This window comes from Ursus maritimus, unplaced genomic scaffold, assembly GCF_017311325.1.
Source record: "Ursus maritimus isolate PB19 unplaced genomic scaffold, ASM1731132v1 scaffold_30, whole genome shotgun sequence".
Taxonomy (NCBI): Eukaryota; Metazoa; Chordata; class Mammalia; order Carnivora; family Ursidae; genus Ursus; species Ursus maritimus.
This window is the reverse complement of record NW_024425564.1, coordinates 34,943,866-34,963,484: the sequence shown is the minus strand read 5'-3', so window position 1 is coordinate 34,963,484 and position 19,619 is coordinate 34,943,866. Positions and strand designations below refer to the sequence as shown.

Sequence of the window (19,619 nt, the reverse complement as noted above, 5' to 3'; positions counted from 1 at the left end):
CCCCCCCCCCCACAGCTACTCTGGCCCTACCCCAGGAATCTGATGTAGGGAAAAGATAAGATAAGCAGCTGAAGAGTGGGCCTAGCCCACCAGTGTGGCCACTGGCAATAACCCTGAGCTGGAGGAGTAGGTTGGAAGGTGAGAAACGACGAGAAGGGCCGGAAGATAGAATGACAAAGAGCTGGTTGATGGAGGGTCAGGCAGGCTGAAATCCGAGGATGATAGGTCAACTCTAGTGGGAAGAAATGGACTGAAAGAAGAGCCTTGATGGAGTTGACCTCTCCTTCCTTCTTTTAGAAGACAGAAGTTTTGTTCAGACACAGCCATTTCCCCCCCCCCCCTTCAAGGACAGCTCAAGATGGACAGAATGGAAGGTGGGAGTGGATGGAAGGACCAGAATGGACCCCTTGGAAGTCAGATTGAAGAAATGAATTGAGGGGTGGGTCCCAGCCCCCATCTCTGATACCCAGCCTTCGGCCCTTGGTTCCTTCAGGCAGTGCACCCCCAGGGAAACTGGCCTTTCTCCACCATATTCCATCTCTCTAGCTTCCCCCGCCTGTTCTGGTGCCCAGTCTGAATGCCTCAGAGATCGCATGTAAATGCAGAGGGCAGCTCTGGCCCTTAGGACCATCTCAGGAATGGACACCCCAGGCCAGCCTTAGCCAGGTCCACTTGGTTTAAAGTGGTCTTCTGCAGCTGGATAGAGGGGGACGTCCCTGTGGCGTCTGCCCTGAGGCAGACCTTAGAGAGTGGGGAAGCGGTCAACCAGGGAAGCACCGGAGTGGAGCTAGGCGTTCAAGTGCTGCCCTCTAGTGAGGGGCTATCAGAATTCCCAGCCAACGCGTGTGGTCACTGTCTCACTTCAAAACAATGGTTGGGTTGTACAGAGGAGGTATGAGGAGAGTTTTGTTCCAGGGTACCTAGGCCCAAGGCACGAGGTGTGGTGATGATCGGGGTCTTTCTTGAACCCCTTCCCTTACCAGATTCATCAAGTACCTGATCATGAGCCATAGTTGTGGGAGCCCAAAGGTGAGTTCTGAGATTCAGGATTAGTAGATAGGAGGGAGATGGCAGGAGGGAAGGAAGAGAGAGGGACTTAAAACATGCGAGAGAGGGGCCAAAGGACTTGTGACTTAGGAAACAGGCACTGCTACTCTGTGTCCTGATGACTTGGTCCCTGCATCGTCCTCCTAGCACTTTTTCTGAAACCTATCTAGCTAGACTAATGCCTCTTCTTTTTCCATCCAAGAAGAAAGTTTGCCGCCAGATCCATGTTCCATTAAGCCTCCTCTTGGGGAATGGGGGCCTGCATTCTGTCACCCTGTCTCTCAGGGCGCCCACCCCACCATGAACTCCCTACTGCACCTGAAATCTGGAGAAGGCCCATGAGCCTGTCCAGTCTAGATCTGGAACAGTTGCGTGCCGACATGTAGGTGCCCTTGCTGGGGGTGGGGGGAGTGGGGGGCAGGGCTCCTTCAGCAGGGCCTGCCAGGGATGTCCAAGTCCACCTTGAAGTGACCCCGGGGGGCCAGGATGCAGAAAGGATAACGGAACAGGAGATGTGAGGAGCCCCTTTAGGTAAGTGTGGGGACCCCTGGTCCTCCCACACACTGCCCCCACCCCAGGGCCCAGCCCAGGGCTCGTTTAAACCGAGCACCAAATTGTCTAGGGATCGCGGTTACCGCCGCTCAGCCCCTTGGCCCACCCCCATCTCCCGCTTCCTGCTGTGGCCGGTCCCCAGGTCAATAATTTAGCCTGCTTATTGCCCGTTCCCGGGTGACTTCCAGGGCCTGGCTCCCCGACCGCTTGCGGCTGCGCTTCAGCTTGCATAAGTCCTTGTCAAACACTTCCCCTGAGCGCAGGGCTGACACCAGGTCATCAAACTCGCCGCCTTCCTCCAGCGCGCTGCCCGCGTGGGCCTTCCGCTGCCGCTGCCACCGCTCCCGCTCCCTTTGCTCCTTCAGCTGGAGGAGGAGGAAGAGTGAGAGGTGGGCTCAGGCCACAGCAGCCACCCACAGGCCAACTGTCAAACGAATGGCCTCCCAACTGGGCACTAACACCAAGGCTGTGCACCTTGATGCCTGTGTTGACCAGCTGGCCCCATTTTCCTCCTTCCTAAGACACCCTGTGTCTCCCCGCCTCCTCCCGCTCTCCCCTGGTAGCACCTCACTCAGCCCAGCCCACTCACCATGGCTTCCATGCGTGCCCGCCGTTCCTCCTCCTCTTTCCTCTTCCTCATGGCCTCCAGGTCCTGCCGGGCCTCTGAGAAGGCCTGCAGGAAGGTGTCGAAGATTCCAAAGAATTCGTCTGGCTGCATCTTGCTGTCCTGCTCCCCAAAGTGCATCAGGGCCTTGGAGAACTGTTAGGGGGAAAGGGGTGGTGAGATTCTGCCTCCCCCTCCACAAGAATGGTGAGTTTGGCCCATGTAGTGAGCTGGGTTCCAGTCAGAGCAGAGTCTGGTCCAAGACCGGGGACCTTTGACAGAGGGGAGCAGGGCTGGAGAGAGGGAGACGCCTGCTATCATCAGGGCAGGCACAAAGCTGAAGAAAAACCTTGAGGCTGACACCATGGGGAGGTAGGGGATCCAAGCTGGCTGACAGAGGCTGCCCAGAGCGACCATTGGGTCTGTTAAGGAATCAGGAGCTGCAGACCTTGGGAAGTACTTCCTAAGGTCACAAACTCAAAAGGACCCTGAGGTCACATAGTTATTGGGCTAATTTAACTCCTCTGTGCCTCAGTTTCCTCAGCTGTAAAATGGGGAAAATAGACTCTACCTCATGGTGTTGTGAGGGTGAGGTGAGTTAATAGATGTAAAGCCTTAATTCTAATTATATGTGTCAGGCACTGTTCTGACTTTTATTGACAGCTACCATCTCTAATTCAATCTAGAGTGTGCTGCCTGGACCAGCATGGGCATCTCGGGCCCACCCAAGACCTCCTGAGTGAGGACCCCTCCCACTGGGGTCCATGGGGATGTTAGTGTGAGGAGCCAGGAAGAAGCGTAGCTTCTGTGACCAAAACTGAGCTCTGGAGTCAGGAATCTAACCCAGCTCTGCCTATGACAGCTGGGAAACCTTGGGCAAGTTTCTTAACCTCTCTGGATCTCAGTGTACATACTTGTACAGTGGGGTAATAACCTATAAGATGCCCAGAAGGTAGGTCATGAGATAAATAATATCAAACACTACATGTACCTATACCTGGTAAATGGATTATGGTCTTTGCAACAGACTTGCTACTGCTTTTCTTAAGGGAATGAGGAAATTATTTTTCCTCAAAGCTCCATGACTCTGAGTTTATCCCTTTGGACCATCTGGGATAGGAATGGGTGAAGGAACTGTGTCTATGTAAAAAGTGGGGGGTGGGGTTAGGATGGGGATCAGACTGGGACCTTGGGCCACACTTACCTTATCCCTGGCCTCATTCAGCTGGTCTTCCAGCTCTGAGAAGCTAAAGCTGGAGACAGTGATGAAGTCACTCATGACTGGGACAAACTTGTCATTTGGTTCCCGTGCCTGGCGCTTCTGATATTCCAGCTCCTGAGGAGGGAGAGTGATGTGCTGGTTAGACGGGCACCAGCATAAAAGTCAGGACTTCTGAGGGTCACCACATCTCCCACCCTTACCTGCCTAGTCTCATACAATTCTAAGGGCGGCAAAGATTTGAGAGCTATCCCTCATGTACCACTGCCATCTTTCTTTCTCTAGATCCTTGCTTCCCAGTGTGGTCTGGGACCAGCAACAGCATCACCTGGGACATCTGAAGAAACACAGACTCTCAGGCTCTAGCCCAGACCTAGGGAATTAGAATCTGCATTTTAGTAAGACCTGCAGGTAATGCATGTGCAGATTCGAGTGTGGGATGCATTGCTAAATCTCCTAGCCGATATGGATGCTGCTAGTCATGGGCCATTCTTTGCGTAGCACTTTAAAGGGCTATAAATTGGAAATTGCCCCCACCCCACCCCCACCATAGCGGCAATGAAAAGTTCTTTCTCATACTTACCTTCATTCTCTAACTCATTCTCCCTTTAGCTGCCTACCTCCCCTTTCCCCCAGTGAAGATGGGAAGGGTCTTGAGTTCCCAAATGTGGAGGACAAAGGATTGGGGCCATTGCCATATGGGACTAGTCTAGCCTAGGGCCAGAGACCATATCATCTGAGAAGCCATCAGAGCAGGAATGGTGATGACTAGACACCTGGGTGCAGCCCCTGGGTCCTCTACTGACCCAAGGAGAAGAGACATAAGGCAGGAATTTCTGGGGATAGCTGTGCCCAGTGTCACATACTATGTGCTACCTGTGCCTAACTGGCTTCCAAGGGATGTGGATACTCTTTCCTATCCACTTGAATTAGACTTAAGCATGGGACCAATTTATGATTCGTTCTCCTCTGGTACCCAGTAGACATGCTGGACAGTGACCTGGCTAGTCTCAGATGTCCCTTCATTGAGAGTCTAAGCCTAAGTAATCCAGTCACCCTTTCCTGAGGGCTAGCTCTGTTGCTGCCTATCACTTGGTCAAATGATAGACCCCCAGATAGCAGGCCTGCAGGTGGCAGACCCTGTCTGATTCATTTCTGTGTCCCAAAGTTCCTGTCTGGGGTGCTAGAATAACTGGCACAGGGTATGGCCTACAGCACAGACACAGGCAGCACCCCCTCAAACCCAGGCAGGCACAGATGATGTACTTACCACCTCAACTGCTCTGAGGCCCCTCCTGAGGTTGCCCACCTCCTTCTCCAGCTCTGCCAGGCTGTGGGGAGACACACAGGAAGGGAGAATTGCTGAGGGTGGTTCAGGCAGATGGCAGTGCAAAGCACAATGGCTTTGGAGTCAGTGTACCCATGCTCCAGCCCTGCTAAATCACCTCCCCTCTGTGCTCTGTCTGTGTTTCTATAAAATAACAGGGATAAAACTTATGTTCTGAAGATCCTTCCAGATCAGAAATGTTATGTTGAATATTGGGTTTCTAACACATGGCTTCTGACTTGAATTATTTTTAATACCAGCAAGTAACACTTAAAACTCTTAACATGGTGTCCCGCATACAGTAAGCATATGTTGCATATTAACCATTTTCCACTGCATTTCTGCTTCTATTGGAGATGCTTCTATCAGCCTATGGCTGTTCAGGTCTGACTTCTTGCCTGAGGCAGATATCATTGGTGCCACATCCTTATCTCCTTGGACCACCCATTGTAGTGTACAATCCTGACTTCCAATGACGTGAGCACTTTCTCTGGAGCCCAGAGCTCCCTCTGCCTGTACCTATGGCCAGAGTTATGCCCTGCCCAGAGACACTCAGCCAATGACTGACAGGAGATGGGGTATGATATCCTAGCTCCCTCACTTCTCAGTTGGGATAAGTTGAATACATGTCCTATGCTGTCTCACAGACCTCCCTGGAGGGATGTCCCAGGGGTAGCTGGTCCTCTGTTATTGGTATTCTTCCCACCCCTGGCTTACTTCCCCACTGCGTTTCCTAGGAGCATCTCTGAAATAAGGATTTGAGATCAAGTAGCCAGTCTTCATTTGGTTCTCCTAAAAGCAGACCCTGAGACACTGCCCATTCCTAGTCATCCTATAGTAGCGATGAAAGGAAATTTAGACAAGAGTGCTGTGATCACAGGGAGAAAGAAGACTTGGAAGGGCCCCTCACTTGACTTTGGCAGCTTCTGGAAGATGCTGTAGCTCTGAGGGCATGTTCAGGATGTCAGGGAAGTGCTTCTCCAGGATCATGATCAGGTAATGGAGCAGAGAAATGTTTCTGTGGATGAAAGGTCAGGGGTAAAGGAATGAGGGCCAAGAGGAAACTAGGGGGAGGGGCAGGGGAAAAGGCAAGGAGTTAGGGCTGGAAATGGGAGGAGGAGGGGAGAGGCCAGGGTGGGGTGAGATGGAAGATAAGGAAGCAGACAGGTTCCCACCTGTCAATGCTGGACTTGGTATCTGCAATCTTGTTGAGGCTGGCCACCCGGAACCCATAGGCACCCCCACGCTGCCCTTTGTTCATGAAGTTGCCAATGGCCAGGACAACCTCAAGCATTTGCCTTAGACGCTTGCTGCGGATCAGTTCTCTGGAGGCCAGCAGGATGGCTAAGAGAGGAAGGACAGGTCAGAACCCCACAGAAACTGGGCCAGGGCAGCTGGTCCCCTTGAATGCCAGGATGATGCCACCACAAAGTCCAGTCTTCAACTCTCAGAGGGGCAGAGACTATACCCACACCTCATGATCTACTCCATACCCACCCACTTCCAGGCAAAGCAGGTAAACTTGCCAAAAGCCAATTCAACAAATAATCCATTCTCAGAAGGTGCCAATTCTTCTTAATATATGTAAGAATATCTTTTCTTGCGTATATCCAAAGATTATTAATAATTCTTTCTATGGATATATGCAAGAATATAATACTTTCACTCTTTTAACAATTAAAATTTTAAATTTCAGCATTTTACATATTATGGGACTGTTTCTGCCTCTTTTGAAATGCTGTTTTATTTTCTTGAAAGAAAAAATCCCTATCAATTAAATTATAACATGTCACCAATATTCCTATATTTTTGTTCTATAAGATGATGGTATGCCTTGTAGTTGATGATATCTTTGATTTAATAGTTTACTTGACATCTTGTTGAATATCATTACATTTCCCCCCAACTTTTGGGCATTTAAACAATTTCCCCCCAATGCCTTAAATGATACATTTGCTAGAAATATAAACTAAGGTTAACAGTAATTGAAACTTCAGTATTGCATTCCAATGTGGATGCTCTGGCCCATCTCCAGGTATTATGCACTTATGGCAGATGCACAAAATTGGGATACATATCCTACACTGAAATTTTGGCTACTAAGTATGGAATATGCTATTTGATTATTAGTGTGGTGATAGGAACACCAAACCATCCCATGATTTTCAGCTTATGCCAAATTGAACATTCCTTAAGATGCTATTATGGATCTAAAACGAGAACCATCAGACCAAAAGTTTGCATAAATCCTAAAAGCAGTTAAAAGTAAGTAATTTTTAAAAAAGCAGCTGTAATGTGGAGATTCCCCAGGACCTCCCAGCTTGTACCCACTTCAGTGTCAGCTGTCCTTCCAGGACACTCTCTGTGCAGAGAGCCCCATGACCACCCTGGCCTGCAACCACTTCAGCTCCAGCCATCCCACCAGGGTGACCCCAGCCCACACAGCAACAGCCCCAGCCAGCCAAAGTCACCAGACACACATAGCCTACACAGGGGATGACCATACACAAGACCATTCCTTCAAGGTTTAGAGAAGTAGCTGTTCTGCCTATTCATAGAAATAAAGACTAAAAGTCAAGCAAAATGGGGAGACAGAGGAATATGCTCTAAACAAAACTAAACCTCAGAAAAAGAGCAAAATGAAATGGAGATAAGCAATATGCCTAATAAAGAGTTTAACAAAGAGAGAATAGGAAAAAAAATCAAAGTTAAAGAACGTAAATGAAAAATACACTAGAGGGAGGAGAGGAGATGAAGAAGAAGAGATCAGCAATCAAAACAGGGTAATGGAAAACAACCAAGCTGAACAGCAAAAAGAAAAAGGTTTTAAATTAGGACAGGTTATGGGATCTCTTGGACAACATCAAGTGAACAAACATTCACATTATAGGGGTTCCAGAAAAAGAGGAAAAGGGGTAGAAAACTTACTTGAAGAAATAATAGCTGAAACTTCCCTAACCTAGGGAAGGAAACAGACATCTGGTTCAGGAAGAACAGAGAGTTCCAAATAAGATGAACCCAAGGAGGTCTACACCATGACATATAACAACTAAAATGTCAAAGATTAAAGATAGAGAAGTTTAAAGCAGCGAGACAGAAGGAAAGTTACATACAAGGGAAACCCCCATAAGACTGTCAGCTGATTTTTCAGCAGCAACTTTGCAGGCCAGAAGGAAGTGGCAGGATATATTTAAAGTGCTGAAAGGGAAAAATCTATAACCAAGAATAATTTACCCAACAAGATTATCATTCAGGATAGAAAGAGAAAAGAGTTTCCCAGGCAAACAAAAACCAAAGGTGTTTATCACCACTAAACCATCCTTACAAGAAATGTTAAAGGGACTTCTTTAACTGGAAAAGAAAAGGCCATAACTAGAAGCTATATATATATCAAACACAAACACATAGAAGCTATCTATATCTATCTATATCTATATCTATATATATCTAGAAGATATGGATAGATAGATATAGATGAATGAAAAGATGTAAAATATGACACCATATACATAAGATGTGGAGGGGGGAGTAAAAATTATTTTAGAATATGTTCAAACTTAAGTGACCATCAGCTTAATACAGACTGCTATATACTTAGGATGTTATATATGAACCTCACGGTAACCACAAATGCAAAATCTATAATAGGTACACACACAAAAAAACAAAGATAAAGCTGATATTAACATTAAAGGAAGTCACTAATCACAAGGAAAGAGAGCAAGAGAAGAAGAAAGGAACAGAGAAAAACTACAGAAACAACCAGAAAACAAATAACAAAATGGCAATAAGTATATAATTTTTGATAATTACTTTAAAGGCAAATGGTCTAAATGCTCTAATCAAAAGACATAGAGTGGCATGATGGATTTAAAAAAATTATATGCTGCTTATAAGAGATTCACTTCAGACATAAAGACATACAGACTAAAAATGAAAGGATAGAAAAAGATATTCCATGAAATGGAAGAAAAAGAAAGCCAGGGTAGCAATACTTACACAAAATGACTTTAAACCAAAGACTGCAATACGAGACAAAGAAGGGCATTACATAATGATAAAGGGATCAATCCAACAAGAGGATATAACAATTGTAAATATCTAGGCACCCAACATTGGAGCACCTAAATACATAAAGCAAATATTAACAGACATAAAAGGAGAAATTGACAATAATACAATAATAGCAGGGACTTTAACATCGCACATCAACGGATAGATAATCTAGGCAGAAAAATCAATAAGGAAATAGTGTTGCTCAGTGACACATCAGACCAGATGGACTTAGATATACACAGAACATTCCATCCCCAAATGACAGAATACACTTTACAAGTGCACATAGGACATTTTCCAGGATAGATCACGTTAGGCCACAAAACAGTCTTAATAATTTCAAGATTGAAATCATATCATGCATCTTTTCTGAACACAATGGTATGAAACTGGAAATCAATCACAAGAAGAAAACTGGAAAAACAAACACATGGAAGCTAACCCATGTACTGAACAGCGAATGGGTCAATAAGAAATGACAGGAAATAACAAAAATACATGCAGACAAGTGAAAATGAAACCACAGTTATCCAAAATCTTTGGGACTCAGCAAAAGCAGGTCAAAAAGGGAAATTTATAGCAGTACAGTTATACTTCAAATTTAAAAAAAAAAATCTCAACCTAACCTTATACCTAAAAGAACTAGAAAAAAAAGTCCAAGGTGAATAGAAGGAAGGAAATAAAAGAGCAGAAATAAATGAAATAGAGCCTTTAAAAGAATGGAAAGTATCAATGAAACTGAGAGCTGATTTTTTGAAAAGACGGGCAAAATTGATAAGCTTTTAGTCCTATTCATCAAGAAAAAAAGGACACAAATGAATAAAATCAGAAAGAAGTGACAACTGACACCACAGAAATGCCAAAGATTATGAGAGTACTATGAAAAATTATATGCCAACAAATTGCACAACCTAAAAGACATGCATTAAGCCCTAGCAACATATAATCTTCCAAAATTGAATCAAAAGGAAATAGAAAATCTGAACAGACCACCTACTAGTAACAAAATTGAATAAGTAATCCAAATACTCCCCAATAAACAAAAGTCCAGGACCAGACTGATCCACAGGTAAATTCTACCAACCATTTAAAGAAGGGTTAATAACTATTCTCAAGCTCCTTCGAAATATAGAAGAGGGAGGCAATCTTCCAAATATATTCTATGAAGACAGCATTACCCTGATACCAAAAGCAGACAAAGACACTACAAAAACAAAAACCAAACTAAACCAAAACCAAAACCAAAACAAAACACCCTACAGGCCCATATCCCTGATGAACATAGATGTAAAAATCCTCAACAAAATATTAGCAAACTGCATTCAACAATACATTTTAAAAAATCATTCACAAACAAGTGGTTTCATTCCAGGGAGGCAATGGTTCAATATTTATAAATCAACATGATACATCACATCAACAAGAGAAAGGATAAAAACCATATGTTCATTTCAGTAGATGTAGAAAAAGCATTTGACAAAATTCAACATCTGTTCATGATAAAAACTCACAACAAAGTAGTTTTAGAGGGAACATACCTCAACATAATAAAGATCATATATGAAAAACCCACAGCTATCATCATACTCTATGGTGAAAAACAAAGCTTTTCCTTTAAGATCAGGAATAAGACAAGGATGTGCACTCTCACCCCTTTTATTTAACATAGTAGTGGAAGTCCTAGCCATAGCAATCAGACAAGAAATAAGAGGAATCCAAATTGATAAGGAAGAAGTTAAACTACCACTATTTGCAGATGACATGATATTATACAGAGAAAACCCTAAAGACTCCACTAAAGATCTATTAGAATAATTGAATTCAATAAAGTAGCAGGATTCAAATTAATACACAGAAATTGGTTGCATTTCTATATGCTAATGATGAAGCAGGAAGAGAAATTAAGAAAATAATTCCATTTACAATTGTACCAAAAAGACCTGGGAATAAACTAATGAGGTAAAATATCTGTACGCTGAAAACTATAAAATATTGATGAAAGAAATTGAAAGTGACTAACATAATATAATAAAAAATATTATTAATAAAATCTAATCAACATTCTTGATTTGTACAAACAAACAAAAAGAAAGAAAGACATTGAAAGTAAAACAAATGGAAAGATATTCCACACTTGTGGACTGGAAGAATTAATATTATTCAAATGTCCATAATACCCAAAGCAATCTACAGATTCAGTGCAATCCCTATCAAAATACCAATAGCATTTTTCACAGAACTAGAACAAATAACCCTAAAATTTGTATGGAAGCACAAAAGACTCCAAGTAGCCAAAACAATCTTGGGAAAGAAGAACACAGATGGAAGTATCACAACTGCAGATTTCAAGATATCCTGCAAAGCTGTAGTAATCAAAACAGTATGATACTGGCACAAAAATAGACACATAGGTCAATAGAATTGTCTAGAGAGCCCAAATATAAACCCACAATTATATGGTCAATCTATGACAAAGGAGGCAAGAATTTACAATGGGGAAAAGATTATAAATGGTGCTGGGGAAACTGGACCATTTCTTCCATCAGACACAAAAATAAACTCAAAATGGATTAAACACCTAAATGTAAGACTTGTGATGGGTAGTAAGGAGGGCACGTATTGCATGGTGCACTGGGTGTTATACTCAACTAATGAATCATAGAGCTTTACATCAAAAATAAAAAAGATTATAACAGAAAAAAAAGAGAAAGAAACCATAAAACTCCTAGAAGAAAACATGGACAGTAATCTCTTTGACATTGGCCTTTGCAACATTTTTTTTAGATATGTCTCCTTAGGTAAGAGGAACAAAAACAAAAATAAACTATTGGGACTACACCAAAACAAAAATCTTTCGCAAGCAGATGAAACCATCAACAGAACAACAAGGCAACCTACTGAATAGAAGGTATTAGCAAATGATATCTGATAACGGGTTAATATCCAAAATATATAAAGAGCTTATATAACTCAACATCAAAAAACAATCCAATTTAAAAATGGGCAGAAGACCTGAACAGACATTTCACCAAAGAGGACATACAGATGGTTAACAGACACATCTGCTCAACATCACTGATTATGAAGGAAATGCAAATCAAAACCACAATGAGATATCACCTTACACATGTCAGAATGGCTAAAATCAAAAAAATAATATTAACTGTTTTCAAGGATGTGGAGAAAAAGGAACTCTTGTGCACTGTTGGTGGGAATGTAAATTGGTATCGCCACTGTGGATAACAATATGGAGGTTGCTCAAAAATTAAAAATAGAAATACTACATGATCCAATAATTCCACTGAGTATTTACCCAAAGAAAATGTAAACAGTTATTCAAAAAGGTATCTACACCCCTATGTTTACTGCAGCATTATTTACAATAGCCAAGATATGGAAGCAACCTAAGTGTCCACTAGGGGATGAATGGATAAAGAAGACACAGTTGTGCAAATGTGGTTTTTATTTTGGTATAGTTGCAATAGCTTATTTTTGCTTTTGTTCCCACTGCCAAAGGAGACATATCTAGGAAAATGTTGTTTAAGGCTGATGTTAAAGATATTACTGACTATGTTTTCTTCTCTTACTTTCATGGTTTCAGGTCTCACATTTAGGTATTTAATCCATTTTGAGTTTATTTTTGTGTATGATGTAAGAAAGTTGTCCAGTTTCACTCTTTTGCATGTAGCTGTCTAGTTTTCTCAGCACCATTTGTTGAAGAGACTTTTTTCTCATTGTATATTCTTGACCCCCTTGTAGATTAATTGACCATATAATTGTGGGTTTGTTTCTGGGCTCTCTATCGTGTTCCATTGATCTATGTGTCTATTTCTGTGCCAGTACCATATGAACAAAGAAAAAAAGAGACAAACAAAAAAACAGACTCTTAAATATAAAGAACAAACTGGTGGTTGCCAGAGGGGAGGTGGGGTGGGTGGGTGAAATGGGTAATGGGAATTAAGAGTACACTTATTGTGAATAGCACTGAGTAATGTATAGAATTGTTGAATCCCTATACTGTACACTTAAAACTGAATATAACACTGTATGTTAATTATACTGGAATTTAGAAAATAAAAAGCCACTGCCTTAAATATATACAATTGTGAATCTTAAGTATACACACTTGTACACCTTAAATATAGACAATATTTATTTGTCAATCATAGCTCAATAAAGCTGTGGAAATTCTTCAGTACACAACAAAGAAAGAAGATACATACAATGGAATATTATTCATCCATGAAAATGAATGAGATCTTACCATTTGTGACAGCATGGATGGATCTAGAGAGTATAATGCTAAAGTAAAATAAGTCAGACAGAGAAAGACAAACACCATATGATTTTTCTTATATGTGGAACCTAAAAAACAAAATGACTGAGGGTTGCAGAAAGGGAGGTGGGTGAGAGGTGGGGTAACTTGGTGATGGGCATTCAGGAGGGCACGTGATGGGATGAGCACTGGGTGTTCCATGCAACTAATGAATCATTGAACATTGTATCAAAAACTAATGATGTACTATACGTTGGCTAATTAAATTTAAATTTAAAAAGACTTAAAAAATAAAAACAAAACAAAATGAACAAAAACCAGACACAGACTCATAAAAACAGAGAACAAACTGATGGTTGCCATAAGGGAGAGAGGTGAGGGGATGGGCAAAATTAGTGAAGGGAAGTGATAGATACAGGCTTCCAGTAATGATTCCATTAAATAAATCACGGAGATAAAATGGACAGCATGGGGAATATAGTCAATGGTATTATAATAGTCTTATATAGTGTAGCTACACTTGTGGTGGACATAGCATAATATTCAGACTTGTCTAATCTCTATATTGTACATCTGAAACTGATAACATTGTGTGTCAACTATACTTTATATATCCGTCATGAAATTAGCAACAAAATAAAAGTATAAGTTTCAATTGAAAAAAAAGGAGCTATAAAAATGAATAAGTAAGTTTTGTCAGTACAGATTCTATGACCTAATAGCGGCATTACTTTTGATGGGTATTAGAGTGGTTTCTAGTCATTTTTTCCCCTTAAATTACAAACAGATTGGTTAAATAAATTATGGTATTCATACAATGGAATAAAATGCAGAACTGAAAATGAATAACTCACTGCTACATGTAACAATAGGGTAACTTATAAGCATAATGCTGAGCAAAAGGAACCAGCATAAAATTATCCATACTATAGTATACTGTTTATATAAAGTTCAAGACAGACAAAACCTTTAGAGAAGATGGATGGAGCAATGGTTGCAGGGGGAAAAGTTTGAGAGAGGACATGAGGAAGGGCTGTTCGGGGCTGGCAACATTCCAGTTCTTGACGTGGGTGTTGATTTCACAGGTGAGTTCAGTTTATGATAATTCATCAAGTAGGACGCTTGTGATTTATGTACATGTCTATATGCATATTTGAATAGAAAGTTTACTTTTATAAGTAGTTTTTAAAAGTTTTTGGCAATTCATATTGGTTGGGATAGTTTTTCTAAGGTTGATATGCTATTTGAGAAGTTTGCAAAAGAATCCTTCTAAAAATGCTAAAATGTTGGCAAAAACAGAAATTGACAAGAGTTCAAAGGAAATCAGTATAAATGGGAAAACTCCCATTGCAATGCAGACATTCTAGATAAAGTCATAAGAATAATATATTTGTGAATATATTCATAAGAATGTTTATATTTGAAACCATATTCATCTTGACTATATTCAGTAAATGTATTCAAAATGAGAATCAGTAAATTTGGTATATTCAGCAATGAACATATTCGTAAGAATATATTCAAGAAAAATATGTTTCATGAATATATTCATAGAATTGGTAAGTCTGTCAAATTTGGTGAATTGGCTTTTGGCAAATTGGCCCAGAGGCCGTGCTGGAAAGTGGGGAGGGGAGGGTGTCAATAGCTAATCACCAGCTGGGACAGGCCAAATATTAGCTTATCAGGAATATTTCCCAGAACTGGAAGGAAAAATATGAATTCTGACTCCTGCACAATCCTCTCGTCTCCACCCCTAGTCAAGCCACTGACCCGATTCTGTAGGATACAATTTCAGCCACCTCCTTCTGACTCTCAGAAGGAGACATCCAACCCATTCTAGAATAGCTAGTAGCCATTGCTATGGCAGAGCAATCATTACCTCCCCAGCAGATTTCGCCATGCAAAACATGACTCGCTCTGCATAGCTTGATATTAAAGGGAGACTCTCCTGAGCATTCAGTGACTAACTCTTAGGGAGAGTTTTGGAGTGGGCTGAGATTATCTGAGATTTTTTTCAATAATAATTTTTTTATTATATTATAAGATTATCTGAGATTAACCCTACCCAGTGGCTAAGCTACTCTGGTTCCACAACTCCAAATGGCAATTGCTCACATTTGCTCCACTGACCCAAGACACACAAATGGTTGAGCAAATGTCTTGGCCGATCCCTTTATCTGTGCCTCATGCCCCAAAGGCAGTCTGCAGGAGGACAAAGAAGGTTGTATGAAGGTAGGGATTCACCCATCACCAGCACAGAAGGTACTGCCAGACCTCAGACCTATAGAGTCACTGCTGATCTTGACCCTTCTCCCTCAGAACAATTAATATTTATGATTACACCCAGCCTGCAGTTCCCTTGTGTATGTGAATGCGTATGTGTGTGAGGGGGGCCCAGATTGCAGAAAATGTCTGCCTCCAGCTCTGTCACACACCACCTACCCCCACCCCCAAACCTCCCTGAAGCCACTTCAGGAAGGGCCATTCTCTGGACTGGGCATCCCAGGGAGTGCTGGCCATCCCTGGTGTCCAGCAGAGGGGGCCCATGCTCTGCCCTGCCCCCAGCCTGCCCTGCCCCCAGCCTGTCCCCCTCCTGGACTCAGGCTCTCCTGTTCCACTCTGCTGTCCTGTCCTCCCCACAAATGAGCCTCACAGCCTCTCCTGCTTCTCTGCTCGTGGGTCTTCATGGACCAGCCTGCCTTTTCCCCCGATTGCCTGCCTCTCTGTCTTCTGCCATCATCTAAGAAATACTACAGGACAAGAATGAGGGATGAATTCTGAAGAACAACATCTGTGTTCCAATCCTGGCTCCACCACTCCCTAAAACATGGCCTGAGGCAGCATGTCCCCATTTTAGACATGAGAGAATGGATGCACCCACAGGGGTGTTGTGAAAACCAATGAGACCATCCATGAGGAACGTTTCATGCACTGCTTGCTACATGGTTCTCACTGAAATACAAAGTACCCATCTATAAAAGGCCTGAATAGGAAGGGTTCCCTAACCCAGAAAACCAGATGTGTCCAGGGATTACCTTGCTAATTTCCTACTTTTCTGAATAGCTCACACTTAAAATAATGTGCCCAGAGATCTTCTATGAACTTAGTCCTGCTTGGGCAGGGTAAAGATTGATGAGCTCAACACATGCCAGACCCCATTCTAGGTATTTGCTCTTATCATCATCTGTTCAGCATTTCTGTCCCATGCTGGGACAAATGTCAACAGACACCCCACCCTGGAGAGTATACAGGCTGAGGCATAGGAAACATGTGCTAATATAAACAAGTGCATATATCTACAATAATCATAGTTTTAAATTTGTCCTTGGCTTTGGGTTTGGGGGGGGTGCGGGGATTGAGAATGAGAAAGTTTTCCTCCAACCCTGTTCATTGATTTCTCCCTCTGGGTTCTCCCAGATGCCTCTTCACTCTAGGCCTCCCCACACCCGCAACCATACCTTCCACTTTGGGCTTGGCCTCAGCCAGCCGCTCCTGGAACTTCTTCTTGAAGAACAGAGCCTGCAGTCGCTGCTGGTAGTGGTCGATCCTGTGGACAGGGCAAGCTCCATGGTGAGGCAGCTCCCTCCAGCCCCAGGCGCTAGCTCCAGCCCCTCCTCCATGCCCATTGCCCTGACCTGCTCATTTCATAGAGGAAGCGGTCAGCGCGGGCCATCCGCTCTATCTCATGCTTGTGCTCCTCGAGGAGGTCGATGTCACTTTTCTCTGGGATGAACTTGAGGAGCTGCAAGGAGCAGATGAAGGTCAGATAGGAAACTGGTGAGAAGCTGATATGGTGGTGCAATACATGGATGCCCATACACTGACCGTGCTCCAGATGGGGAGGGGCCCTTAAAAGAGAGAGGCATTCTCATGTGGTGGGTTTATGCTCCATCTGCCTAAAGGGGGCCACAGGGCACCCAGCTCTAGACTTTTTTCACTTGTTAAAACTGAGATGCACCTAATACATAGTGAAGTATTCTGTTCTTAAGTGCACAACTCAATGACTTTTTTTTTTGAGAGCTTCCAACCATATATTGAAATGGGACTTAATGTAAGAAATAGATTAAATTCCTTATCAAAATCTAAGCTCCCAGCAGGTGGAATTTCCTTTGATTCTTTTTTTATATAATAATATTTTTTATTATATTATGTTAGTCACCATACAGTGCATCCCTAGTTTTTGATGTAAAGTTCCATGATTCATTACTTGCGTATAACACCCAGTGCACCATGCAATACGTGCCCTCCTTACTACCCATCACCAGCCTTTTTTCTTTTAAACCCAAGTTTGTTGAGGTATAATTTACATTAAATGCATCCATCTTTTTTTAAAAGATTTTATTTATTTTAGAGAGAGAGCATACACACAAGCATGGGGAGGGGCAGAGGGAGAGGAAGAATCCCAAGTAGACTCCACGTTGAGTACAGAGCCCCACATGGGGCTCAATCCCAGGACCCTCAGATCATGACCTGAGCCAAAATCAAGAGTCAGATGCTTAACTGACTAAGCCACCAAGGTGCCCCAAAATGCATCATCTTAAGTGTGCAATTCAATGAGTTTTGACAAAACCACCCACTGAATCCTCATCCAGATTAAGATACATATTTCCAGTCCCTAGAAAGTTCTGTGGTGACTAACATAATAAAAATAATGAAAAATAATCTAAAAAAAAGAAAAGAAAAAGAAAGTTCTCTTGTATTGCTTCAATAAGCCAACCCATTTCCCTCCCCATTATAGCCTCTCAACTGAATTCTACTACCTTAGATTAGATTTGCCTGTTCTTGAACTTTATATAAATGGATTTGTGCTGTGTGTTTTCTTTGGTGTCTGATTTCTTTTGCACAACATAATGGCTGAGATTCATCCGTGCTGTTAAGTATCGGTAGTTTGCTTTTTATACATTGAACAGTATTCTATTGTAGGAATATACCACAGTATATTTATTCACTTCCTTATTGATGGACAGTTGGGTTGTTCCATGAATAAAACTGTTACAAATATTCTTGCATATATCTTTTATAGTCAATGTTTGCACTCATTTTTCTGTATCTAGCAGTGGGACTGCTAGACAGTAGGGTATGTTTAGCTTTTGTGTGTACTGCCAAATTGTTTTCCAAATTATTGTCCCCAATGAGAATTCCAGTTGCTTCAAGTCCTTGCCAACATTTGGCATTGTCAGTCTTTTCAACTTTAGCTATTCTTGCGGGTGTGTGGTTCTGCCTCACTGTGATTTACTGTATTTCTCTGATGACTAAGAGTGTCAAGCCACTTGGAAATTCTCTTTCATGAAGTACCCGTTCAAGGCTTCTGCTCATTTTCCAGTGGAGCTGTTTGTCATTTTCTCTCTTGGATTTGTAGAGCTCTTTATTCTGAATAGGAGATCTATACTAGATGTACATCAAGCAAATGTCTTCTAAGGTTTGGCTTGTCTTTTCTCTCTAGTAATGGTACCCTTTGATGAACAGACTTTTTAATTCTAATGAGGTCCAACTGATGGTGGTTTGTTTGGTGTCTTCTAGGTTTCTCTTGAAGGACCCAATAAATTGAGGTGGAAGAGACTGGGGGAATATACGACTATGGGTCACTCTGACTTTGCCTTGAGACCCAGGGAGGGATCATAGCTCGTATCTCCTGTCAAGGACCTCAATCCCCTGGAAAAGATGCAGCCTTTCTTAGCCTCCCCTCAGAAAGGCTGGTCCAGGGAGTATCTATAAATCTCTCCCCAACTCTTCATCCTCCAGCCTGATTTCTCCTTGACCTAAGAGTCTTGGCCTCTCTGGGGGCAGGAAGGGGTACAGCTTCCCCTAGTTTCAGCTCCCATCCCCTCCCCAGTAGGGGCCTCACCTGCTCCAGCATGTCCTTAGCGAGGTCCTCCTGTTCATCCATCTTCAAGATGGCCTGCCGGATCTCCTCATTAGAAAGCTTCAACCTAAGGCAAAACCCTGCCCCTTGAGCAGCCGGCCTGGCTCCTCTGCTCAGGACAGACCCCAGCCATTCTCCTCCCCTGCAGTCTCTCCCTCACATGGACATGGGAATATATTCCTTAGTGCTCCCCCCTTACCTCTTCTGCAAAGCCTTCTCTAACTTAACTCATATGGTTCACTCCATAAACTCAACAGTGAGATATTTTATCTCTAAGTATAGACTTGAATCTGGTATCTTGCTTGAGTCTGTCATAACTGATAGGAACATTTGGGAGTAAAAGGGCCATCTTTAGTGTAGATAAAGATGCAGAGTGAAAGGTTTCTGATCCTTCTCCTCGTGCCTAAAATATTTACTGCATCTCCATGGGAGGATGGGAATATCAGCAGGCCCTGAAGGGGGTTGTTTCCTGCTTCCTTCATTGTCAGAAGACAGAATAGCTCTCAGTCTTCTGACAGTGCCTCAGCTCCCACACAGCTGTTCCCATACGTCTTGCTGTCTGGGTGAGGGACAAGCCATCCCCCTCCACACACACACACACACACACACACACACACACACACATACATGGCCCTTCCCTTTCCCATCCAGATGCACACCATTTGGAGCCCTGGA

General features: G+C 42.7%; 1 protein-coding gene across 1 annotated transcript in view; it reads right to left on the bottom strand.

The window, feature by feature from the left end:
• Positions 1-14: 14 nt before the first annotated feature.
• Positions 15-19,619, bottom strand: part of DAAM2 (dishevelled associated activator of morphogenesis 2) — a 62,199-nt gene continuing 42,594 nt past the window's right edge. The window contains exons 16-24 of the mRNA XM_008710383.2: positions 18,927-19,011; positions 16,717-16,823; positions 16,540-16,628; positions 5,925-6,093; positions 5,660-5,767; positions 4,693-4,753; positions 3,408-3,539; positions 2,189-2,359; positions 15-1,964 (exon numbers count right to left, since the gene is read on the bottom strand). Coding sequence (XP_008708605.1) covers positions 1,743-1,964; positions 2,189-2,359; positions 3,408-3,539; positions 4,693-4,753; positions 5,660-5,767; positions 5,925-6,093; positions 16,540-16,628; positions 16,717-16,823; positions 18,927-19,011 — 1,144 coding nt within the window. The 3' untranslated portion in view covers positions 15-1,742. The remainder of the gene's footprint in view (positions 1,965-2,188; positions 2,360-3,407; positions 3,540-4,692; positions 4,754-5,659; positions 5,768-5,924; positions 6,094-16,539; positions 16,629-16,716; positions 16,824-18,926; positions 19,012-19,619) is intronic.